This window comes from Euprymna scolopes, chromosome 6 (genome assembly GCF_053919585.1).
Source record: "Euprymna scolopes isolate OS-2025 chromosome 6, ASM5391958v1, whole genome shotgun sequence".
Taxonomy (NCBI): Eukaryota; Metazoa; Mollusca; class Cephalopoda; order Sepiida; family Sepiolidae; genus Euprymna; species Euprymna scolopes.
The window spans coordinates 62,755,924-62,782,852 of NC_136487.1; the positions used below are offsets into that span (position 1 = coordinate 62,755,924).

The 26,929-nt window shown below is 31.3% G+C and overlaps 1 protein-coding gene and 2 non-coding genes across 3 annotated transcripts; all 3 read right to left on the reverse strand.

The window, feature by feature from the left end:
* Positions 1-1,268: 1,268 nt before the first annotated feature.
* Positions 1,269-26,929, reverse strand: LOC145277660 (small ribosomal subunit protein eS19-like). The gene is made up of 6 exons (XM_080129320.1): positions 26,845-26,929; positions 22,571-22,638; positions 17,123-17,223; positions 12,530-12,598; positions 12,244-12,358; positions 1,269-1,472 (listed from the first exon to the last, which is right to left on the reverse strand). The coding sequence occupies exons 1-6, from the start codon at positions 26,860-26,862 to the stop codon at positions 1,340-1,342; spliced, it is 504 nt and encodes a 167-aa protein (XP_079985446.1). The 5' UTR covers positions 26,863-26,929; the 3' UTR covers positions 1,269-1,339.
* LOC145278599 (small nucleolar RNA R38) lies at positions 1,625-1,695 on the reverse strand. The gene has a single exon (XR_013868378.1). It is a non-coding gene; the product is annotated as a small nucleolar RNA R38 (small nucleolar RNA).
* LOC145278600 (small nucleolar RNA R38) lies at positions 11,086-11,155 on the reverse strand. Its single transcript, XR_013868379.1, has one exon. It is a non-coding gene; the product is annotated as a small nucleolar RNA R38 (small nucleolar RNA).

Genomic DNA, 26,929 nt, shown 5'->3' on the forward strand with positions numbered 1-26,929 from the left:
ATATAAAACTGTTGCATTGAAACAACGCTCTGAACTAGTTGATTTGGTAAACTGAACAAACATAGCATTCACTTAGAACAGCATTCTCGTATACCAAGGTTCACCAAAAAATGAACATATTGCCTTCTTGTATTGTCAACTTTTGTGATCCTACACATTTATCAATTTATGATCAAACAAAATATTGTGGATGCTGTTAGCAGAGTCCAAATAATACTTATTAAGCCATTACTTTGCTTGAACAGTATTTATTTCATCAGAAATCAAACAAAAGTTAGATTTTTCCAATTCTGAAAAATGTGCAACAAGTTTTGCTTAAATGCCAATCTGATTTTTCATGTGCCAAAGATATGTTGAAATTTTCAGTAAGTTTTTGAAAACCAAGGTATTTCATTTACTTTTTTGATGGAAATCTTGTTGCCCCAATTGGCATGAGCAACTTTATTTCCAAGACCATGTGCATGTAAAATCATACAAGGACACCCCTAAAAAATAAATATTCTGGCAAAAATCCATAAAATTAAAGACATTCAATTTTGTTCGCAATATCTAAGTACACCAGGCCTTCCATGTTAAAGTCTGAGAACCTATATACTATCTTAATGTAAACAAGATAATGTTTTAGCAGTATCCAGCCCCACTAGTTCTCTGCATCAACATTTTAAAACTTACAGCAACTGATGCATTTTGTTTTATTCTTCAATGCATCGCTTAGACTCGATTGATGCTCTGTAAAAGACAATTTAAGAGGTTGCATTTGCTTAAATATAGCTATAAAATTCAACTTATAAGACTTGTACATTACAATGACTAATTAGTAACTTCCACAAGCGACAGTTGTAAATTTACTTTTTAATTTTAAAATGTACAAAAGATACTCACACTCTCTCTTTATATATATATATATATCCGAATACGATGTTCAGCATGTTAAAAATATACCTCTTGCTGTAAAAATCTAATGGATAAACATCTGAAGAAGTTGGGGATAGGATATGTTTATGGACTAAGTCTTTGAATTTTCAACAAAATTTTACACACACACTTAAGTATTAACCAAAAAGTTGAATTTTTAAATTTAAGCATCCACATATTTAACATTATAAAATAGGTATAATTCTTAATACTACCCAGGCCAGACTTTAATGACCTGAAAAAAGTCAATGGTTTTAACATTAGTACAAACTGTTGCTAACATTTTATTTCCAAACAATCTGCATACTTCAGAAAACATTCTTGGAGAAAAAGAAAATGTAAAACACCAAAAATTAATCAACCAACATTTTTATTGGTCCATCCTATTACAATTTTTTTTTTTTTAAATCTTGTTTGGGGAAATTTACTTTTTTGCTGCTGCTGCTGCTGGTGTGGCTGCTGCTATTACTGGTTTAGAGGATTTAGTATTTTTGAATTTGATTTGTGATGCAATTCTGTCTAAATCTCGGCGTCCTTGAGAAGTGAGTCGGCGACCACTGTTAAAAAAAAAAAAAAAAAAAAAAAAAAAAAATGTTAGAAAAAAAGAAAAAAAAAAAGAAAAAAGAAAAAAAAAGAAAAGAAAAAAAAAAAAAAAAGAAAAGAAAAAAAGAAGCTAAATTATAACTACAAAATCCTTGTTTAGTTCGGCTGAAACCTCAGAGTAAATTGTCTACATTTTTATTAATCAGACAGGGATAACAATGCTCATCAACGGTATCAAACCCAAGAAAGATTTTGTATTCAAAATTGCTTCACACTAAGAGAAATTCAAAAATAATCTTTCAGACAAATGTATTACTGGCATTTAGTTACAATGCAAATTTGTTATTTTGGGATGTAAATAGTTTTGGTTCTTATCCAGAATTGCCTCTATATTAAAAAAAAGGAAAAATCATATTCTAAACATTACAAAATTGATAATCAAGCAGTTTTATTTTTAAAGAAAATAATTCTTAACTGACTAATGGAAACTTGTAAGCATTCAAACAATGTTACCTCCCTTCATTTTTTTGTTATAGAATATTTTTAAACTAGCTCCTCTAATTTTTATTTGATTTTTGGAATATATCTGTTTAATCATAGACACATATCAAATTTTTCTTGAATTTTGCATTTTTAAAATAAAGAATTCTGGGAAAAACCATATTTTAGAAAGTTTTAAAGAATTTGATACTTATTACCCTAAAACTAACTTATACAATGAAGAGGAATACTTTTTAATCGAAGAAACATTCGACAGATTTATTTACTTTAAAATTTTAGAAAGGAAAAAACTTTTCTATTGAATATCATTATAAAATTATTCATCAAGTTCATTTATATAAAAAATGCCACTGTGCAAACCTTTACAGAAATGAATAACCCAAGAAAAAAAACATCATAATGTATTTATTAAACTACTAGTCAAGATTTTGTGTATGCATAGTCACATGTAACTTTTTTTTTTTTTTTTAATAGAATTGAAAGAAAAATATAATATATGATCTAAAATGAAAAAATCCCATGAATCTTTTGAATTGTAAAGATGACAATATTTTACATTTTTCTCTAATGCACCCCTAGCAGTATCAGAATTTTTTGTGAAAATAGCGAATAATTCCACCCCATCTTTCCAAGCTTATAACTCCTCGAAAAATGCAATTCAAGCCCTAATTTTTTTTTTCAATTAAAGGAGCAAGGACCAAGATTTCATTAAAAAAAAAAAAAAAAAAAAAAAAAACGTGTTTTTTTTTTTAAAAAGGTTTTATACTTCGGACTTTACAGGTAAAATTCGACGAGAACACGATGTCCGTTTTTTTTTAAATTTGAATATATTATGTATTGACCTTTTCTCTTCAATTTGTGAGTAAATAATTATGTACTTATCCGAGTCGAAATTAATTATTATTAGACATTTACAAAATTGGAGGCGTGAATTATTCGACCCACTGTCTTTCCAAGCTTATAACTCCTCGAAAAATGTAATTCAAGCCCTAATTTTTTTTTCAATTAAAGGAGCAAGGACCAAGGTTCCATTAAAAAAAAAAAAAAGAAAAAAGAAAAAACAAATAACGTGGTTTAAAAAAAGGTTTTAAACTTCAAACTTTACAGGTAAAATTCTACAAGAACACGATGTCCGTTTTTTTTTAAATTTGAATATATTATGTATTGACCTTTTCTCTTCAATTTGTGAGTAAATAATTATGTACTTATCCGAGACTAAATTAAGTATTTTCTTTGTAATAGACACTGGGGGGGGGGGGGGGAAACCGTGAATAAAAAAAAAAAAAACGTTTGTCTAAAATATTATATTCGGTTTATTGGAAAGAACATAAAATTTCACATTGACCCTGAAAATATCGTAAAAATAGAATCAATAGAAAAATTTTGATAGATTTTTAAAATTTTAAAATTTAAAAATATTGAGTTTAAAAATTTAAAAATATTGAGTTCGGAAAATTCATTACTGTTTAAAAAAAAAATAAAAATATTTTTATTACTTTTAAAACAACTGTAATAGTTTATTTTGGAAGTATAATCCATAAAGAAAATAAATAACCCACTTTTAACAGAGAAATTACGAGATTTTTATATTGTATTCGCAGTTTCGTGTTAGGGGTGTCAAAAATTCCTACAAAAATTCTGATACTGCTAATGCACCCCATCCAGGATAGAATAAAGAAAGTTGTATACAATCTTTGTGAAAAAATAAAAATTGCTAAATTCTTTGGCTCATAATTTTTTATTTTAGAGAAACAAATGAGGAGGGGGGGGGGGAATTTTTTTTTTAATATAATCCCAAGTACACAAACACTGAATGCAAACAGACAGATTAGAATTCTTAAAAAAGTGACACTTCTCGCACACAAGTCAAATTTCAGTTAAACTTATACTATAAAACAAAAACATCAAAGACTGAATAACAAATTGTTTATTAAAACCATCAATATGCCAAACACTGAAATCGAAACCTGGATAACTAAACTCATGATATTAATCAAGCCTAGAGAAAAAACAAAACTAGTAAAAATGTTTATATTCTAATGCAAGTCATTAGAAATATATTAAAAATTGTTTAAATTTTAACATTTGAAAATCACCAGCTCCAAAATTTGAGCATTTACTAATTTTTCGCTGTTGAAACAAAAAGTTAAACCGTATAAATGTACAAGTTAAATCCAAGTCTCATGCTAGATTTAATACAAGCAATACTTTTTGTATGGTATGAAGACCTCAGAGTAAAGATGTCCACACTGATAATTCAGACAGGGATAACAAAACTCATCACAGGAGGAAATCCATATTATATATAATTAAGTAATGTAATTATTTAATTCCTTCATTCTACCAAAGTCCATAAAATCTTTTTAACTTTTATTGTATAGTAATTTTTAAATACTCTTGTGCTTTCCTTAAATCACAAGTTAAAAAAAAAAAAAAAAAACTAAATTAAAATATTTTAAACTCACAAGTTATTTTGAACATTTAACAATTCTGTAAATCAATAGTTTCATCTTTACAATGTTTAAGTTAAAATTAGATCATCTATAGAAATGTTGGATTTAAATAAGCAAGGCTAATTATAAGCACAGGGTATAAAATCCCAGAGTAAAGATGTGTACACTGATAACTGACAGGGATAATAAATTACAGAAGCAAGTATAACAGTGAAAATAAATTTTAAATGCTAAGATCCTAAAATAAAATATTGTAACTAAGAAGTTCAAAGTTAAATATAAAATTTGTTTCTATTTTTCAAAAAGGACAATTTAATTAAGTACCACACCAGTGAGATTTATATATTTTAGTGATGGGACGATCCACCCCCACACCCACCTTCAGATTCTTTAAAAATCTCTAAATACTTAACTATAGAGTTGTCATGCCCCCACCTCTATTACCATAAATAGATGTGCAGATATTTTAAAATACACTTGGAAGAATAATCTAGATTTTAGTTTTATTGGTAACTTCAAATATTTTATTTTATCAGTTTATTTGCGTTAAGAAAAAATCAAATAAAACAATTAGAATTGTTTTGCCATTGGAAAATAGGCACAAATTTTTCAAATTCAGATTAATTGTCCCAGAACGAGACGATTTTCAAATCACTAGTTTAAGTTATCTTCAGAAATAGAAATATAACATCTGTATTCAAACTTGTGAATATAGGGAGGGATTTAAAACTGGGGGGGGGGGGGAGAAGAAGAAGAAGAAGAAGAAGAAATCACTTTGATCCGTAGTGCTTAATCCATATTAATTCCAATGTAATATAACCACATTGAATAGATGTTATTTCAAAGAAAAAAATAAGTTTAAGGAAATAAAAATTGGTAAAGAGAAATTAAACTTACTTTGTGAAACAGTCTGTAAATCCTCATTTCTACAAGTTTAATTTATATTTAATGGTTTATGATAAAAGAAAATCATGACATGAAATAAGTTTAAGGGACATAACTAGCCAGCCATTTTAAAAGAAAGCAGACAGCTGTTATCTAAGTTTCAGATAAGCATTTCTAATGGGATGAAAGCAAGGAACATTATGAAGCTTTGGCTTGTTACCTAGAAGAAAAAATATCTACATCATATGCATCATTTTTGTCAATCTTTGCTTCAAGCCACAAACTAGAGCAGCCAAATCAATCAATTTGATTAAAAAATGAGTGATTTTACTGGTTTTGATAAAAGTATGGGAGGATGCAACATTTGTTGACCATAATTTAGTCCCCAACGATGTCAAATCTCCCCACTAGTATTTATATATAAATAGCACTTTGCACGTGTGTGTGTGCTCCTCATAGACTCCAAAATGGCTGGAACAATTTTGAAATTTCACACAAATGTACGTTATGTATCTGAGAATGTTCTAATTGTTTTCTACCAAAAATACATCTGATAAGCATAAAAAATATCAGATTAAAAAGGAACAGTCCGATTTTGATCAAAGTTAAAATTTTTGTACAGCCTAACATTACAAGCGCATCTGAGAAGTTTTATCATTGCACAAGCAGAAGGGCCCAGCATATAAAACCGTAGGTTTTTGATAAGACAGAGGTATGTTCAAAATGAATGTTTCTATTAAGATCACAACTGAACCAAGATACTTAACTTTACACTTTAAACTATAATTAATGTCATTACATAAAAAAATGATAAAATCAACAGTAGGTTAGTCTGCAGTACAATGTAGACTACAATGTGTAGCGAACTGTCACTGCAGAAAGGCATGCAAGCTTTCTGGTTCACCAGGGTAGATTCCCGAACATAGCAATCAATCACTTTGATCGACGAATAGGTAATTTCACCGATTTCAATGAAGTGTGGAACATTTGTTTATCCTCATTTAATCCCAGACAATGTCGGGTCTCCCTGCTAGTGTGTATACATACACACATTGATAGCCGATTTATCATAATTTTTTGTAGGTTTCTGACTACTTTTTGATCGTACCCGAAGTTCCAAGACGGAAAAAAAAAGTTATAATGAAAAATGTTTTTATGGCGAGCTAACAAATTCAGCTAAATAAATTAATTGTAAAAATCCTTTGAAAGTTAAGTGAATTTTCTGGGTCTATTTCTAAGATAATTAGTAAAACCCTAAGATATTGAGAGAGAAAAAAAAAAAAAAAAAAAAAAAAAAAACTGGCTTTATTAGATCCCAGAAGCAAAAAATTCTACCTTCGTTTACGTGTAAGTGATGATTCTACGGCTGTCTGAAAATGACATCAGGTAGTTAGAGGTACTGGTGTTCTTTTTTCTCTAGCCGTGCATCCATACATTCTTATGTTTGTATAATTTTTGCCATTTTTCAATTAATTATTTTTCTGTGTTCTTGCTTTTAAATTAAAATTTTTATTTTTCAAGATTACATAAAAATTATTTTATGCCGAAAATTTGACATTCATTCCAGCAAGGAAAATATTAGAATCTTACATAGAAAAATTGTGAAACATGTAATCTAAAAATTTTTTTTTGCAATTATTTTTGTGTATGAAAATATTAAATAAACGATGCTTAATTCAATGATAATATCGGTAGTTAGAAAAATTAATTTATATTGAATTCATAAACACGGACTTTAGGGGCTTTTTTATTTGTTACAATTCATGAGGTTTTATTTTCATAAAAAAAGCAAAGATATATTCATTTTTTTTTACTACTGAAAACTAGAACTTCAATAAAAGTGTCTTGTTTAAACAAAATATCTTTCCACCAAGATTCCGATAAAAATAATGGGTTAATTATATTCCACGATCATTATTTGATTAATACTGAAAATTTCATAAAAACTGGTTAATTCTCTGATTTTTGGTGAATTTTAAGTAAAAGCGAGGGGTCAAAATGTTTATCCATTTTGAGTATAAGCATTCCATTTTACACGTATATCCTTACATCATTCGTAAACATTTATGCTGATGACACTACCATCTATGGTAGCACATCTAAGACAGTAAATGACGAAGTTCTCTTAGATTCTCTCTCCTCTGATCTTGAGCACATAGTACAATGGGGAAAGGAGTGGCTGGTTACTTTTAATGCATCTAACACCAAGCCTCTCTCTTTACATCAGTGTTCTGATCCCCATCTGGCATCAATTGAAATGAATGGCCCTCGTCTTGGGGAGGCCTTAAGTTTTGATAGGCTTCTGGGCTTGACCTTTACTCCTGATCTTAAATGGAACACATACATCAAATCTGTTGCCAAGGCTGCTGGAAAAATGGTGGGATCCTTTTATCGATCCAGTAGATATCTTACTGCTGATGCAATTCTCTATCTATATAAGAGCCAGGTATGCCCAAGGATGGAATACTGTTGCCACATCTGGGCAGGAACTGCTAGAAAGGACTTGTCCTGCCTTGATAGAGTTCAAAATAGACTTCGTAGCCTCATAGGAGATATCCTTTTCTCTTCGCTGCAACCTCTATCTCACAGAAGACATGTTGCAAGTTTGGTTTATCATTATTTTCATGGAAAGTTGTTGCAATATTTTGGATGTGTAATGGGGTATGATCCCACACAGTCGGACAATTCTATTTATAAATGATGCTGCTAGGAACTGACGAATCGAATTAATTCACGTTCTGCTACCAACCAATCAGAAACCAGAATTGTTCCATAAATATTAAATCTTTTCTGTAGCAATTTTGCATGTTTTTTTCCGTCTCGACACGGTAAGAATATTTTGCTCTGTGGAACTGTCTACCACAAACCAGTCACCTTTCAAGACTTGTTTAGAACAACGAGCCATCGGAAACTGTTCTGAAACTAAACATGGCTTACACTTCGACTTCAATCTATGGTACCTCCTTGTCAAACTTTCACAAGAAATATTCGTCTAGCTGAAAACACTATTAATAATTCCCCTTACTCTTTATCTGTGCCTAAACCTAAACATAGATTCCATGAACAAAGCTTCTTAGAACTGCATGCCTGTGGAATTGTCTTCAGTTTTCCTGCTTTCCAGCTGACAATATGGTTGTCTTTAAGTCCAACGTAAACAAGTTCTTGATGAGCCATTCCACTTGTTAACAAATTTACCGAATTTCTATTACTAATGATTACTAACTGTACACTCTTAACCCTTATCCGCGAGTGGTCTCTGGGCCTTGATAAGTGGTTATGCCTATGTAAAAAAAAATTTTTTTTTTACAAAAATACATACATCTAAAATAATAGATCTAAGATTCCTAAATAGAATTCTCCACAAGAACCTGTTGTGAATGAAGTGCTAGGTAAGTGACACGTCTGGAGGTTGATGGTTCAGTCTTCAGTATGGCCAAGACGAAGAATACAAATTAAGACTGACATGGTCATGGCTAATGAGATGAAAAACAAGTTACCCCCACCTCCTGAATTCCATACAGATTCTAAAGTTCAATGATACAACTAATTTTGGTCACGATCAAAGTGTAGTATCTGTTCTTCAGATGCTGCACTTCATTTTCTTGTTCTCTTTCGGTGAAGGAGAAATCCTTCACGACTTAGACAATTTTTATTTTTGTACCTTTTCTCCACGTTAAAAAAACGACCCTGGTGTCTAACTCTGTCCCGTGGGGAGGCATAGTAAATAGGTACAACTAAAGGTTAGAGGTTACTTCGGCCAAAAAAGTGAGAATAAGATCCAAAAATAGAACAGTAGTTAGACTAATACAAATATAAGTGATAGAAATATCCACTCAACTCGTTAATCCATGTACTAATTATTTTTGGTTTTTATAAGTGACTAGCGGGGAGTACCCGGTGTTGCCCGAGTGTTTGGAGGTGTGTGTGTGTTAAAAAAAAAAAAAAAAAAAGTTTTGGTATGTAGGTAGGATCAAACCTGAAGCCCTGAGGTGGAGTTGGAAAATAAAATGTGAAAAAAACATGACATGTTAACCAATCGGCCAGCAAGAAAGTTACTGAAAGACGTTTGAATTTATTCAAGTAGGAAGAGAATTGACAGGTGTCCGCACCTAATGACTTAATGAGGTCAAGTGGAAATCGTGGAGTTAACATTTTCTACAAGCGTTATGACGACTTAAACAATAGCTAGTCAGCAGTTAACATTTTCTGCAGGACAGTTTTTAATGAGGTCAATAACTTTGTTTTTACCCAACTTTGGGGAAAACCAGCTCCGTTTATCAGGGGAGTGTCCAGAAGAAAGCAATTGTTTGATATTACGCTAAAAAGCCAACATTGACCAAACTCTTGCATAACTTTTCGGAGACTACAGGAAACTGCCGATTTGAATCCAGTTTCGCTTTTTTTATACTGAAAAGCGAAAGATACACAAGACGATCTAAAATTCTGGAAAAAATAGCATGTGAAAGTCAGGCAAATTAAATATACACGCGACCCTCGTTCGTAACTCTTAGGCAGCATATAAAAAGTGTAAAAGGAAAAAAAAGTTTTAATAGAAAGGTAGGCTTAAACTGATTGACGCAGAGGTGGAAAGGAAATGGAAAAAAAAAAAAAAAAAAAAAAACCTGTGTCCTAACCATCTCAACCACGGGAATAGATGAATAGATAAGTGTGTTAAGTTGACGTTTATAAACAGAAATTAGCAGGTGCGAGAACGTTAAGTCGCGTGATATTTGACCTAGTTTTGTGCTGGAAGCCGTTTCTGTTTTCCCTGTTATGCGGCGATCAAAAAATATCTCGAAAATAGCTTGTAAAAGTCTGGCAAATTAAAAATAGCTGCGACCCGAGTTCCTTAGATATTATAGTCATAGATATTATTATTTAGACAGAATATAAAAAGTTTTAAGGAGCGAGCCAACCGAGAATCACAGTGAAAAAAGCCATTTGTAGACGTACACAAAAAGCAAACACACATACATACATTTTCGCTTTTATATATATATAGATGACGCATTAGTATACAAAAATATATTTTATGAGAGAAAAAAAACAAGAGATTAGCCTCATTAGTAGAGAACTTACCATTGAGCAATGTTCATTAACTAAAATCCTCAGAGTAAAGCAGTCCACACTGATATTTCAGACAGGGATAACAAAACTCATCACAGGAGCAGATAGGGTTGTCAACAAATTCAGGAATAAACATTAATCTGGATGATCAGTAAGAACTTAAAAGCAAAAATATTCTAGAACCATCTAAAAGGAAAAGTTCATTTAAAGTTTTAATAGAATTTTAAATATGCACCGATCTAAATAAATTATAAAAGGTAAAACCAAAAGAAATAATCATTTATCACGATTCATTCAAAACCCTTATTTAAATTTCGAAATAGCATTTAGCTAGCCAACCCGATCTGCCACAAAAAAAAAAAAAAAAAGGAAAAGCTACATTTTAAAATTACTATTTAAATGTACAGATTTAATGTTATGCTACAAAAATGGTTTTGTTTTGTGGCATATCAAATCATTTTAGGTTATTTAATGCTGAATATAGTAATTTTGGAATAATTACTCTTTTTTAATTCTTTATATTTTTAAATGTTTATTCATATTTGGTTTGATTTTTTTTTTTTTTCTTTAAAAAGAAAATTGTTATTTTAGACTTTGTTGAAAATGATTGAGTTAAAAAATACATATTTGGTGCATTTTCAGTCAGGAAACCAGCATCTTCACACAGCTTGATCTGGTAGTGCCAGGCTATAAAATAAGCAATGCTAATTATCAGAGTATAAAAAACCTCAGAGTAAAAATGTCCACACTGATAATTCAGACAGGGATAACAAAACTCATCACAGGATATTAAATATAGCTCCTTCAAATCATCTAAATGAATAAATGTTCAAGGTGGGTTTATCCTATCATTATTGGCGATTTCAAAACTCATTCCAACTCTACATAAGACACATTCTAAGGTTAATTTGCATATTGCAGTTTCTTAATTACTTGTTGTTATTTCTTTTAATTTAGCCATTTTTATTTTAATAAAAGTTTTGTTTTCCAGAATGTTAATGACTATATGAATAATGCAAAATATGGTTTTGATTTCAGCTAATTATAAAAATGGGTGCTTCTAAATTTAAACAATGAACAAGTATTGAATTTCAAGTGAAACGAATGGTATCTATGTAATTTCCATGTCATAAATAGTAACAAATGCAAAAATTACAGAAAATAATAAGATAGAAAATTAATCATGAACAAAGACATTTGTAAAATAGAGATTTGGTTTCAAAATCTTCAATTTAACAGTGGAGAGAATCAAGTTTTCAATCTCTCAGAAATCTAATGCTAAAACAGTCATTTTTTATAAAAAATATAAAAATCAGTTATTTAAAAAAAAAAAAAATTCAAATTATGCATGTGTTATATATATATATATATATATATATATTATAGTTTATTTTTGTTTTCTGAATAAATTTTGTCTGCTATACTTGGTGTTTCAATAGAGTTACTTCCCCATTGCTAATGTCACATGACCCAACATGTTCAACTGTGTATAATCTTAGCAAAACTTTCACAAATTAATTTTCTACCTATCTTTTCCTGTCATTTTTGATATGTTACTATTTTGGGATATGTTACTATTACCTGACAATTACATAGGTGCCATTTGCTTTACTTGAAAAATCAATATTTATTTCTTATTTAAATATAAAAGCACCTAAAAATGCATAAGAATCTTTGTTTCAAATATTCTAAGTAGTGAACTTTGTGAAGGAGTATCGAGTTAGCCATTTTTCTTTCCAAGGAGGAAACTGATTTGTTTGATTTCTACAGACAAAAATAACCTAATCAACACTACATAAAGAAACTGATTAAAGATTTGTAAAGATGGTCCACGTCTTGTTCTTGAGCCCCGAAATAAAAATGGTTTTCATTTACTTACCCAGTTTGGTCTTTCTCAACTAACTTCAGGTTTTCCAAAGCTTGCAATACTCGTCGTGCAATTGATGCAGAACTGGGACAAAAGTGGCTAGGGACGGTTCCGTTCCTTTTACGACCTACGAAAAAAAAAGTTTTTCTTTAATCTAAATTTTAGCAAAACGTTTAGTTGTAAGCTGATAGAGTAGGGTCTTAAAAAACGTTTTTCAACAACATTTTTTATTTTTTACAATAATTAAATGTACAACAGACTGTTCAGGACGATTAAAAATAAATTAAAAAATACATACCACCATAAATCTTTGTAAATGCTCCAACACCAGCAGGTGATGTGATGTAGAGATGTCTGCATACGGAAGCTTTAGAAGAAAAAAAAAAGTGGAGGAAAAACATTAAGGAGGTAAACATCAAAACATATACAAATATAAAAATCTAAATTGGAAATGCAACAAGCCTGTTTCAGATGTCAGAGCAACTCATCTGATGCCAAAAGACCAGCACACCTGGTCAAAAAGACACCTCAGTATTAGCATGACCAATATTTCATCACAAACACAGGCTCAATTGCAACTAAGAATGACTTTTTACAGAAGAAATGTCAAATTTACAAATATTTCCAATTATACAAATACAGGATTTGTATTTATATAAGTGTAAAATGTTTTTGACTCCTAATGGGGGTATGAGACGAATGGATTCGCCAATCATTTTTATAACCAACAGCTGTGCTAAACAACCAATGAAAACATTTCAAAATTATTATAAAAACTGTCGAATTTTGGATTCAATCAGTTCGCTGTTAACTGTGCCACGGACTGCATTTGATTCTTGGCCGCCATCTTGGTTACTGATCTGAACCACGCTACCATCTTTGTTCAACACAATGTCTCAAAACTTAACAGGTTATGCGCCCAGCCACCATCTTTTCTTTGACGGATCGGAATCTAAATTCAAATTGTGGCAGGTAAAATTTCTGGGATATCTAAGGATTCGAAAACTAGTCATACAATCTCCAACAGAGAATCCAAACAACCCTGAATTTCTCAAAAAGAATGCGACTGTTTTTGCAGAACTGCGCATTGGATGATGGAAGGAAAGCATTGAACATATTAAGAGAACATTTATAAAAAAGGAAACCGAAAATATCCCTATATACAAAATGAACGTGTCTGAAACGTAACGAGAATGATTACCAACTACGTTATAAGGGCAGAAACAACCGCCAATGCCTTAAAACTCTCAGGTGAAATAATAAGCGATAGCTTCTTGATATCAATGACCCTCAAGGGACTTCCAGCCGATTTTAAACTATTTACAACTGTTATAACTCAGAAAGACAAACCCATAAATTTCAGTGTAATTAAAGTAGCATTGCGCAGTTACGAAGAGACTAATCGTATGCTCGTGGACAATAACTCCAGCAATATTATGAAGTTCAAAAATGCTTCTCGAAAGCAGACACCACCAAATTACGCAACTCACTGCAACGTATTCTCCAAAAGTAATTTTCCCCAAGAAAAATAAAATTATCTGCTATAATTGTGGACGACCCAACCACAAAAGTTTCCAATGTCGATATAAACGCTCTAAAATGGACTCCGTAAAAAACATTGAGAACTTTGAGGAAGAACATACATTTCTATTCACACGTAACTTTGACAATACCACAAACGGTAAAAACCTCCTTGTAGACATTATCACCAAGGAATCTGATTTTATTAATTTTGATTCAAACGTTAATCCTCAAAGTCATTGTCAAACTTGATGACGGTAGCGAACTAAATGATATAGTCTTGAAAAGAGGCGATGTTAAAATATCCCTAAAAAATAATAAAAGCGAAATCTGTAACTATTCTAAAAAATGCTCTGTTCATACCTACATTTAAGCAAGACATTTTCCGTGTAGGCTGCAATTAAACAAGGCGTGAATATAAAGTTTGGCCAAAACAAGTCAAAATTTATACACCCCAATGGAACTGTATTTGACATTAAAGAAAATGGCCGACTATATTATTTAAAAAGTATGGTTCCCTCAAAAACTGCCTGTCACGACTTGGAAACCTGGCATAAAATTCTAGGACACTGTAATACAGCTGATATTAAAAAATTACCAAATGTAGTCGAAGGCATGAAAATAATACCTTCAGACGATCTCCCAAATTGTGATGTGTGTGCACAGGTGAAAATGACAAAAGATATAAGCTGAATGCCAGACAAAAAAAGCTACGAAAATTCTCTCACTTGTGCATTGTGACTTAGCAGGTCCGATAAGCCCGATGGGGAGAAATAATCTAAGGTACATTTTGAACTTTATTGATGATTTTTCCGGTTTAATTATGGTTTATTTTCTAAAAAACAAATCCGACATTTCCTGGCCACTACGAAATATTTAGCTGATGTTGCCCCGTACAGTTCAGTAAAATGTATTCGCTCAGACAATAGGACTGAATTTACCAGTAAAGACTTTGAACTTCTATTAATTAACCACTGTATTAAACATGAGAAATCAGCGCCGTATTCCCCCTTCCAAAGCGGCACCTCTGAAAGAGCATGGCGAACCCCTTTTTGAGATGACAAGATGCCTACTTATCGAATCGAAATAAGTGCATAGTTTATGGACATACGCTTTAATGGCAGCAGCATATATCAGAAATAGATCGTTCAATAAGAGGCTAGGAAAAACGCTGTATGAAGCGTTTTGCGGTGTAAAACCTAAAATGAACAGAATGAATCTATTTAGTTCTGATAGTTTTGCATTTATAGAAAACACCAGTAAACTAAATACTAAAAGCGAAAAAGGTACTTTCGTAGGTTACGATAAAAATAGCCTAGCATACTTAATCTACTTCCAAACTCAAAATGCCATAAAAAGGGTTAGATGTGTAAAATTCAATGATACATTAACTTTGGATGAAAAACGTGAACTTCTATTAATTAACCACCGTAGTATCTTAATCGATCACAATGAAAATATTAATAATGACGACAATTACAGTAAAACTTTTGACGAAAATATTAACCAAACACGTCGATACCCAATAAGGGAGCGAAAAAGGCCAGACTTCTTACAAATTGAAAAGATACAAGATTACGCCGTGGATTACTGTTATTCATTGAACAGCGCACTGGAAAGTTATGAGGCGATTAATTCAGAAAATCACCAAGAATGGGAACAAGCTATGGTATCCGAATTGAAAACTTTATCTGAAAATAACATACAAAATAGTGGCAAAACCAACAGATAAAAATATTTCTTCACGCTGGAGAAAATCACAGTTTCTGGCAGTGAAACTTTTAAAGCAAGATTTGTGGCAAAAGGTTATTCACAAATTTCTCGAGTGGAATATTTTGCAACATTTTCACCAACGACAATTAGAATTTTATTACAACTTGCCGCTCCATACAATTTAAAAATACATCAAATGGATGTAAAAAAATGCTTATTTAAATGCTCCGATGTACTGGAATCTACATTTACCCTCCAGAGGGATTTAAAATGAAAAATAAAAATTGGGTGTGGAAATTATAAATCGTTATATGGACTAAAACAAAGTGCACACAATTGGAATTTAATATTCCATAATTATTTAATAGAACAGGAATTCAAACAATGTCCCGTAGACGCGTGCATGTATACCAAAAATGTAGGTAATAAATTGTTGATTTTGTTTTTATGGGTTGACGATATATTACTCACTTTTCGGAATGCAAGATTGTAAGCCACGTTCAACTCCCATCGAAATGGACATAAATAAAAATATAGGGACCGAAACAAAATCCATAGATAATCGAATATACAGGGAAATGGTAGGGAGTCTCATCTACTTGATGACCGCAACAAGGCCTGACATATGTTAGACTGTAACAAAGCTATCTCAAAACTTATCGAAACCGACAATTAAAGACCTTAATCGTGCAAAACAAACCCATCGTTACCTAAAAAGGAACCAAGGAACAATCTTTAAGATTTAAAAAGTCTACATATCCTCTAAATTTAGAAGGATTTTCGGATTCAGATTGGGCTAACTGAGGATAGAAAGAGTACAGCGGGGTATTGTTTTTTACACTGTCAAAGACTAGACCTATGATCTCTGGGAAAACTAAAAAGCAACAACTTTCTACTTGTGAAGCAGAATATGTGGTTCTTACTCATAATAAATTGTCCCGGGCACGACGTTAAACTGCGACCATTTCTACCTTACTAACCAAATCACTTGTTAAAACCCTTTTGTAAACTTCCTATTTGTCAAATAGTTCTTTTTGTATCTTTTTTTTTTTTTGGCAAACATTTAAAACAAACCAAAAAAATGTATATTTGTGAATATGTTTATATGTATTTGAAAAGTATTCTATTTGTATGTTTTATATATATTTGAAAAGTGTTTTTTTATATGTAAAAAAAAAAAAAAAAAAAAATGCTTTTTGCACACATTATACCAATATATTAATTCTTTTTGACCAATGAGAAGAAAAAAAAAAAAAAAAAAAAAAAAAAAAATTTATTGGTTTATTTTTCTTTCCTTTTCTCCAGTGAAACCAAAATTGAATCCGAAAGGATTTTTCCATTATATCAAAAAAGGGTGTGTGTAAAATGTTTTTGACTCCAAATGAGGGTATGAGACGAATGGATTCAAATAATTTTTATAACCAAACGGCTGTGCTAAACAACCAATGAAAACATTTCAAAATTATAAAAATTGTCGAATTTTGGATTCAGTCAGTTTGCCGTTAACTGCGCCACAGACTGCAGCTGCCATCTTGGTTACTGATCTGAACTACGCCACCATCTTTGTTCAACACAAAGTCTCAAAACTTAAGACTTGTAATCAAGTGAATGCAACAATTCCAAACGTACTTTTAAAAGAAATGTTTACATTACTTACCCGCTCTGATGAAAAACCAATCTTCTTCATAAGGTGCTAATTCATTAAATCTTCCCAATTTGACGATATCAATCCAATCAGGAATTTTCATTTTTCCCGATCTGTTGAAGAAAAAGTTTTTAGAATGTTGAAAAATTAAATCCATTTCTCAAAAATCAGTGAGCAGTACTTACAAAATGCTGATTTAAATAACTCTCGATTATATTTTAAGCTTACCTAAGTTTTAAAATAAAATTAACACTAAAACATGCAGAAAATAGATGTAATAGAATTTAAAAGTTCACTGTTCATTAGATTACATTTTTTTAAAACTAAAAACTACAAATTTTTATGAGAAACTCTTTAATACATCTTTTGCATGATTCATCCACCATTGACTGCCCTTTTACCCATTAGATAAGGTGGGCTAGCAGTGTCAGAAATTTTGTGAAAATAGCGAATAATTCCACCCCATCTTTCCAAGCTTATAACTCCTCGAAAAATGCAATTCAAGCCCTAATTTTTTTTTCAATTAAAGGAGCAAGGACCAAGATTTCATTAAAAAAAAAAAAAAAAAAAAAAAAAAAAAAAAAAAAAAAAAAAAAAAAAAGTGTTTTTTTTTTTAAAAAAAGGTTTTAAACTTCGGACTTTACAGGTAAAATTCTACGAGAACAATATGTTCTTTTTGTTTTAAATTTGAATATATTATGTATTGACCTTTTCTCTTCAATTTGTGAGTAAATAATTATGTACTTATGCGGGTCTAAATTAATTATTATTAGACATTTACAAAATGGGAGGCGTGAATTATTCGACCCCCTGTCTTTCCAAGCTTATAACTCCTCGAAAAATGTAATTCAAGCCCTAATTTTTTTTTCAATTAAAGGAGCAAGGACCAAGGTTCCATAAAAAAAACAAAACAAATAACGTGGTTTAAAAAAAAAGGTTTTAAACTTCAAACTTTACAGGTAAAATTCTAAAAGAACACGATGTCTTTTTTTTTTTTAAATTTGAATATATTATGTATTAACCTTTTCTCTTCAATTTGTGAGTAAATTAATTATTTACTTTCCTTTTACTAAATTAAGTATTTACTTTTTAATAGACACTTAAAAATTGGGATGGGGGGGTCGTGAATTAAAAAAAAAAAAACAAAACAAAAAAAAAAAACGTTTGTCTAAAATATTATATTCGATTTATTGGAAAGAACATAAAATTTCACACTGACCCTGAAAATATCGTAAAAATAGAATCAATAGAAAAATTTTGATAGATTTTTAAAGTTTAAAGATTGAAAAATATTGAGTTCGGAAAATTCATTACTGTTAAAAAAAAAAAAAAAAAAAAATATTTCTATTACTTTTAAAACAACTGTAATAGTTTATTTTGGAAGTATAATCCATAAAGAAAATAAATAACCCACTTTTAACAGAGAAATTCCGAGATTTTTATATTGTATTCGCAGTTTCGTGTTAGGGGTGTCAAAAATTCCTACAAAAATTCTGATACTGCTAAAGGTGGGCTCATACCTTCCCCATAATCATATATGTACATAAGCGAAGAATCATTTAGATTGGTTCCTTTCGGAGCTAGTCTAACATCTCACCAGAGAGTCAATGTGTCATATTTCAACAAGCTGTTAACTAATTTGGTATTTTGCAAAATGAATCCCCAACCAGAACACAGTAACCGAGCCTATGCATAATGAATCTAGTATCAAACCAGGAGAAAATGACAACCACAAGCAAGCATTTTATCAATATTCGACGTACATGGGAACGTCTTAATGGAGCCTCATTACCTAAGAGAATACGAGGTTTATCACCGGACTCCTATTCGAACCAATAACTGGAATTTATTTGCAACTTTTACATGACTGACGGGACATTATTCACTAATATTTTGAATGGTTGAACTATCACTACGACTGTGCGAACCATCATTTCTACCCTACCAATAGTGTACTGCGGAGTTCCGGGTCTGCTTTGTTGCTTATTAACATTACATCAGTTCATGCTACATGACTCGAGTAGATGCTAGCTGTACCTCGGTGACCATTTATCTGTTACCAGCTGGTTGCTGACATACATACCGAGTTTGGGCGAATTAGTGAAGTACGTTGAGGACGGCACCACATGGGTTATAAATACTGCTAAATTTACATTCAGCATGACTGCCATTTCTTTTTCCTCCCCCCGAGAACAATTGAGTATAATTTTAAACAATGACGGTTCGAACTAGTTTGTTTCATTATTTGATCTTTGTATTTTTTTTAAAAATGACATTAATGCTTCTGCAGGGTTTGAACCATATCAAACGAACTCTTGCTGCAGTAAAACCTAAATATTTGGTTAGGGTAAAAAAAAAAAAAAAAAAAAAGTTTGGTTCAGATTCTGCAGAAGTACCAGGAAGATTTAGGCTATTTACACATCTTTATATTTGATTGTTATTTGAATATTCCTTTACTGCCTGTTTGGAATAAACAAAGATTCAAAGCTTTGGGTTCATTTTTTTTTTGTTTTTTAATTTGTTGTTGGGAGTGTGTGACAAAAATAAGGGAAGGACCAATGCCAAGAAGGGGGTGGAGGTCCGAGAAGGTCGGTTCCACCCTAAGGTGTTTCTGATTGCCATTTTACGTTGTTGGAGGCGCTGGCCCTTAGATATATATCGAACATGCCTTGAGCCAGTGGAGGTTCATTTAGTGCACGCCCCTTTATTCAAGAGAGTTCTGAGTGGCGGCCGACGTCATCCGTGTTCTGTCTGCCCAGTAGTTTCTTATATTGCATCTAATCGTGTTACATAACGAGGTTCCTAGCAGTACCTCAGGGAGCACTTTATCTGTTACCAGTTGCTTGCCGACGTACATGCACCTTTCCAAGTCTGGGCATAGTAATGAGGTATGCTGCAGACGGGAGCCTCTGCAGGATACAGGAGTTGTTGGTTCCTCTCAGAGCCAGTCCAACATCTCACAAGAGAGCCAATGCGTTGTATTTCTTCAAGCTGTTAACTCCCGAGTTGGGGTCATGAAATAACGATCATTTTGCAGCCCAACCAGGGTCGGAATTAAATTTGACACATTGGTTGTCATTGCGTGTAATATGAAAATGAAATAAGGTCACATAATTATCAAGACAATCCTTTAAGGAACTGTTCAGGAAAAAGGGACAAAGGAAGAAGCTGGATGACAACAGTGGCACTGTGTAACGTGCTATATAGTTGCTATGTCATTTTTGGAACCACAACATCAATTGATTAAGCTGAAATTTGGTAAAATGATTCTAAACACGATTAATTTGGATGTCTACAAAAACGTCTTGAGTGCAAACTCATGCTGGAGCGAGCTTAGCCAACAAACCCTAATAAAAATCTAGGAACGGAATAGATTTGAATCAAAGAAGAGCTTGTTAAGTATTTCAATTTTAAGTCAGCATCCACTAATATTTTCCGTGGATTGATTTTTATTTTTTTTACAGGGTCATCACCACTTATCAAGGCCCAGAGACCACTCGAGGATACGGGTTAAAGAGTGTACAGTAGAAATTGGACAATATAGTAATCGTTAGTAAATGGAAATTCAGTAAATTTGTTAACAAGTGGAACGACTCATCAAGAACTTGTTTACGTTAGACTTGAAGACAACCATATTGTAGTCAGCTGGAAAACTGAAGACAATCTATGTTTAGGTTTAGGCACATATGAAGAGTGGGGGGAATTATTAAGTGTTTTCAGCTAAACGAGTTTCTTTTGAAAGTTTGGCGAGGGGGGACCATAGACTGAAGCTCAGTCGAACACTTTCCATGAAAATAATTCAGATTTCAAAATATTTCAGATGTTTCTGAACTGAACCAAAACTAAAAATTAGATTCAAGTAAAAAAATCTCATTTTATTCAATATTTTGTTTGAAAATAATCTACTTAAAATATAAAGATTTGGCAAATATCAACATGATTCAACAACGTGCGAAATTCAGAAATTGATTTTGATAAACAGTTACAAAATATAAATTTTTTAAATACTCTTTGAAACAGTAAAGTGCTTTTACTGTGCTGCCAATGTTGGCTTGGTAAAATCCTGTAACAAGTTATGACAACAGTATATATATATATATATATATATATATATATATATATATAGGTTTAATCCATGGCTGGGGAAAGGTGTTTGTCTAGCCGCACTGATGAGTTGTGATACAACGAAACAGTACTGTATATGGATGACAAAGCCCTCTCTTTGCGTTGAGCACTTTGTAAATATATTTTCATCCGACGCATATTTAAAGTGATTAAGCGAAGCCCACTATTAATTTGTTTGTAAACAAGCTGATGGTTTGAGCACTTTGCGACGGGAGGGTGTGGATTTAATACACACTCTAGGAGAAATATTTACGGCACGAATTCGTAGCCGAATGGTGAGAGCTGCCGACTGTCAATGCGACGGTTGTAGATTCAATGACACACACACAATGAAACACAGATTACTGAAATGGCAAAAAAGAAACCATTTATTTTTCATTATTGATACATTTACACTATTGAATTTTTTGACATTTGTTACAATGGGCAAGGATAACAAAAAAAGGGTGGGGTGCAAAAAATAAGTTTGCAAACGCAAGGAAAGTTACAGTTGTGTTTAAACTTATTTTAAAGTGTTTATTTACTTCAAATCTTTAATTCGATTTTTTGAGCGATTTAAACTTAAAGGACAGCAACATTTTTTCTATTCTAACTTGACACAGATTTTACACATTTGTTAAAAAAAAATTAAACAAAAACTCATCCAGTTTAAGAACCTTTGATTTTTTTTTAAAAATCCTTTTTCGTTTTATTACCTATTCTAATAGCCCATTTTTTTTTTTTTAATCAATGGTAGATTTTTAGTATATAAATAAAAAAAATGAATGTATTTTTCAGGAATATGGTCGCTCTTTGGCTAAAAAAGGCAGTTTATGGACATTTAGAAGAGAAGCAAACAAGCGAAGAAAAAAAGTAAAAACTCAAATATATAACAGATATTACTAAACTAAATTTTGTGTTTTAACGTAGTTTAAAGCTTTTATTTGGTTTGAAAAACCAGCAATGTCGAGTTGGTAAGTTAAACTAATGATCACCACGACAGACGAGAACATGCCATTTCCGGATCGTCAAATGTCACAAAATCTACTCAATAAGTGTCACCGTGACAGTTATTTGGTACATTTCTATCAATATTTTGTTTATTTTACGACATTTGAGCCATTATTGATACTCTGAGATTGCCATGAAGATTGGTTTAACCAACTTGACACTGCTTGTTTTTCAAACCAAATAGCTTTTAAAATACGTTAAAAACAAAACTTATCGAGGTAAAAAGAGTAACATATCTTGCCTTCAGTAATTTATATATTTGAATTTCCCTTTTTCGTTTGTTGGCTATCCTGCTAAATGTCCAGTTTTTTTTTGTTTTTTTAATATACCATCAATAATACAAACCTTTTAAGGAAGGTGGACAAAGCCTTCGTAAATTCATGTTGGTCTACGTCTTTGACGCTGACGCCAGTCTGAAAAAAAAATAAAATAAAAAATAAAATACCAATCAAAATGCATCAAATATAATTGAGACGATTTATATTTCTTATATTAAATCCTAAGAAAGAATTTGAATTGGGAAAAGAATAAAAGCTAAAATTGTTTTCCAATTAAATCACCGTTACAACATCAAATGGTATAGACATTGCCCCCCACTACTCGATTAGGAGAGAGCAGTGTCAAAAAAATCGATACTTCTGCAGAGAATTTATCGTACTATTTTTTTTTTTAATAGTATTTTCAAGTTAAATTTAAGTTTCACAGTATCTTTTACTAAATAGTTAGGTGGAAGTACAGAAGTAAACACCCTCCTCATGTTAACGGGTTTCTAAATAATGCTATTTCAGCACGGTACCCTTCCCTTCTCTGCATAAAAAAAAAAGCACCCTTTAAGTTCATTTAAATTTCCTTTGAAAATTTAAAATAGTCAATTGATTTGTTTTTTTTTTTTTTTTTTTACGACCTGCCCCAGCGTAGTATAAATACCCCCAACCACGTCATGTTAAGAACGGCTTTCGAGGTTGGGGTTTGCTTATTCCGAAAGCCGTTCTTAACATGGTGTTTGGGGGTGTTTATACTACGCTGGAGCAGATCGTAAAAATTTACCATTGATTTTATTAAAAAACCAGTTTCTTCAAAAGGAAGATTTTAGAACTTTAACATATTCGCCATGGCATGGCCATCACATGCATGGCGACGCCATGCATGTGAAGGCTATGTACAATGAAACATTAATTTCATAGTAAACAAGCCCTTTATTAACCTCAAGATTCATGGAGCCATGTTGGATTCGGGTCTATTAAACTGAATATTTATCGAGGTGGAGGCCAAAAGTAGTCAGTCTTCGTCGATACTATAAACAAATAAACGGGGGACCCCCCCCCCCCAATTCAAATATATAACAAATATGTTTATCTAAGGCAAGATCACACTTACTGGAAATAAGTTTGGGGTTGTATTACTATACACACAGATTCGAAAAAGTTGTCAAAAAATTAAATATATAACAAATGTTATCAAAGGCAAGATAAGTTACTCTTCTACCTAACTGGATAAATTTGTGTTTATTTAATGTAACATGTTTATTCAGCTCGAAAAACAGTGTTTACCGATGTATTGAAAAATTTAAAATGGCGCCCGACTCTTTGACACGGTAAGTTTGGGAAAAGCGAGTTAAAAATTAAAAACTAAAAACAAAATACTGTTAGAAACTCGCTCGATATATGCTACCGTGACATAGGCTAACATATATTCGGTGGGGTTTTTTAACAGTATTTTGTGTATTTTTTTTCATTTTTAACTCTTTTTCCCAAACTTACCGTGTTCAGCAGAGAGTTCGGTGCAATTTTCCAATACATCGGTAACAACTTTTGAGCTGAATAAACATTTTACATTAAATAAAAACACTAATTATCCAGTTTGGTAGAAAAGTAACTTATCTTGCGTTTGATAGCATTTATTTGTTATATATTTGTTTTTTTTTTTGGACAACTTTTTCGAATCTATGTGTATAGTAACACAAACCCAAAAACTCGCCTTTCTAAATTTTAATTTTCTTACCCTTTTTTCGCTTGTTGGCTTATCTCCTAAATCCGAGTAATACATCCTGTCTTTGGTAACATTTTATACTTTCAACCAATTTTTTGCTTAGTTGGCTACACTGAAAATGTTTAAATTTCACCCACAAGACATAAGAGATAAAGTGTCGTATTAAAGTCACTAAATCGCGGTGTGACTATTGCGAGAAAACAAAATTCTGTGCAACCATTAAAAATGATTTGGTACTGATGTATTTGTGTAACCGTGCTGAAAGTGTATTTCGAAAGCCATTCTTAACGTGTAACTATTCTGGGCTTCCACCTAACAATTAAAAAAAAAAAAAAAAAAAATATCGTGAAACTTGAATTTAACCAGGAAAAAAAAATATAGCGCGTTATTTTAATATTTACTAAAAATACATAAGCATCAGTGATTTTCTGGTAAATATTATCGAACGAAGAATCTTTTCAAATTAAAAAATATATATATACAGTTTGAGAAATAAACTTTAAATACCTATACATTAGGCAATGAACTTTGTAAAAAGCGAAACACCGTGATCCGAAACGATACATTCTTCTAGAATAATAAAGTGCTCATTTCGTTTTCCGGTATATATATATATATATATATATATATATATATATATATATATGAATTGAATTAATTCAAAACGTATCACAAAAACAAACAGTGTATATATATATATATATATATATATATATATATATATATATATACACTGTTTTTGTGATACGTTTTGAATTAATTCAATTTACGAAAGTGCATTAAATGCGAGTTGGGAATAATTTTGGTACCCTCACATGAGATGCAATGTATATGTATTATTTTTTAAATATATTTATACACTGACACGTGTTTCGTCGCCTACTACTCATCAGAGTGGCTGAATCTAGCAAGATTCGAAATCGGGACCCCACGGTAATGAGCCTAAACCCCTTACCGCTCATCCATCTCGCACGACTGTTTGGACATATCGCGATTTACTTAGATGTTTTTGTGATACGTTTTGAATGAATTCAGTTATTTGCGAAAGTGAATTTTTACCTAAATGCGAGTTGGGAAAATACATAAGTACCAAACAGTCGTGCGAGATGGATGAGCGGTAAGGGGTTTAGGTTCATTAGCGTGGGGTCCCGATTTCGAATCTCGCTAGATTCAGCCACTCTGATGAGTCGTAGACATGAGTGGATAATTATATTAAAAAAAAATAAATAAATAATGTATATATATATATATATATATATATATATATATATATATATATATATAACCCTACCTACATTTTTTAGAATCACAATTAAGCTATAAAAGGTGAGGAGGGGGCACGTGTTTACTTCCCGGCACATCAAAAAAAAAGAAAAACGTATGGTTGTTTTTGTTTTTTTTTAATGGAAAAAAAGCAGAAAAAAATTGGTACTTATAAAGGTATCGTGCTGAAATAATTGATACAAGTTTTTTTTTTGTTTTTAAATTCGTAAAAAACTTCAGAATTTTAGATAATCGATAGACCGATATTTAAAATTTCGTTTAAAGCAAAAACATTATACACTTGTCATGCCGAATATCCAGAAATGACAAATTTGAGTAGAAATTTAAGGAATTTTTACGGGAAATTGGGTAAAATTGCATTTTTCTTAGACGTAACAAAGACAATGAGAATTCACACACAAGAGAAATCGGAACGAATATTTTAGATTACTTGTTCAGTGTGCAATTTTTGACTATAGCAATAGAATTTGTACTAAACATTCTAGTTTGAATTTTCGTAATTTTTGGATACGTTACTATTTTCGACATAAGTACGTGATATTGTTTTTGCTTAAACCGACATACTTAAAAATTAAGTTAAGTGGAAGTAGTGTACTTCCACTTAAATACTGTAAATTGAATTTAACTTGAAAATACGGGTTTGTTTTAATACACAGATTTAAAAAAAAAGAAAAAAAGAGCAATAACAGATGTCCAAGCAGCTTTATGTTACAAAAAAGCTAAAATTTAAATGGTATAAAAATATTTAGGTATATTTTTAATATTAAGAAAAAACAGCCGCCAACGATTAAAACATTCAGATAAGTTTCCTTCCTGGAAAGATGTTGTAATTTTAATTTACCAATTTTAAAAGTTTATAAAGATTTAAATTAATTTTTCTCACATAGAAATCATACAGTTGAAGAAAAACTTTTTATTTTTTTTAGATCAAAAATTATTTTTTTGAGAACACCACATGGTTTAACGTAGACAGCGACACCCGATATTTATAACTTGGATTTTTATTTACGTAAATAAAGCTATTATTGAGAAAAGCATATCGAGAGACAAATAAAAATATAATATACTTACTTATAAAAACAAACATAATAAATAAAGAAAAAATAAAATCTAAAATTTACTCGCTTACTGAAACTCAAATTGAACATGGCGGCCTACATATATTCCAACAACGTGGTCTACTAAAAAAACGAATTTAATCAACAAAGTTATTATTAAAAGTATACAAAAATTAGTTTATCAGAAACTGAGACTATTAAAATATATTTGGTTTAATTTTAAGGCAAATTTGAAAATAAAAGACGTTAATAAAAAGAGGAAATTTGATAGAAACTAGAGACACAAACCTTACGTTCGTTGACCATGATTGCAAAAGGATTGGGCACGTGACTTCACCGACCAATGAAAGGAGTGCTCGCTGCTATTCCTGTT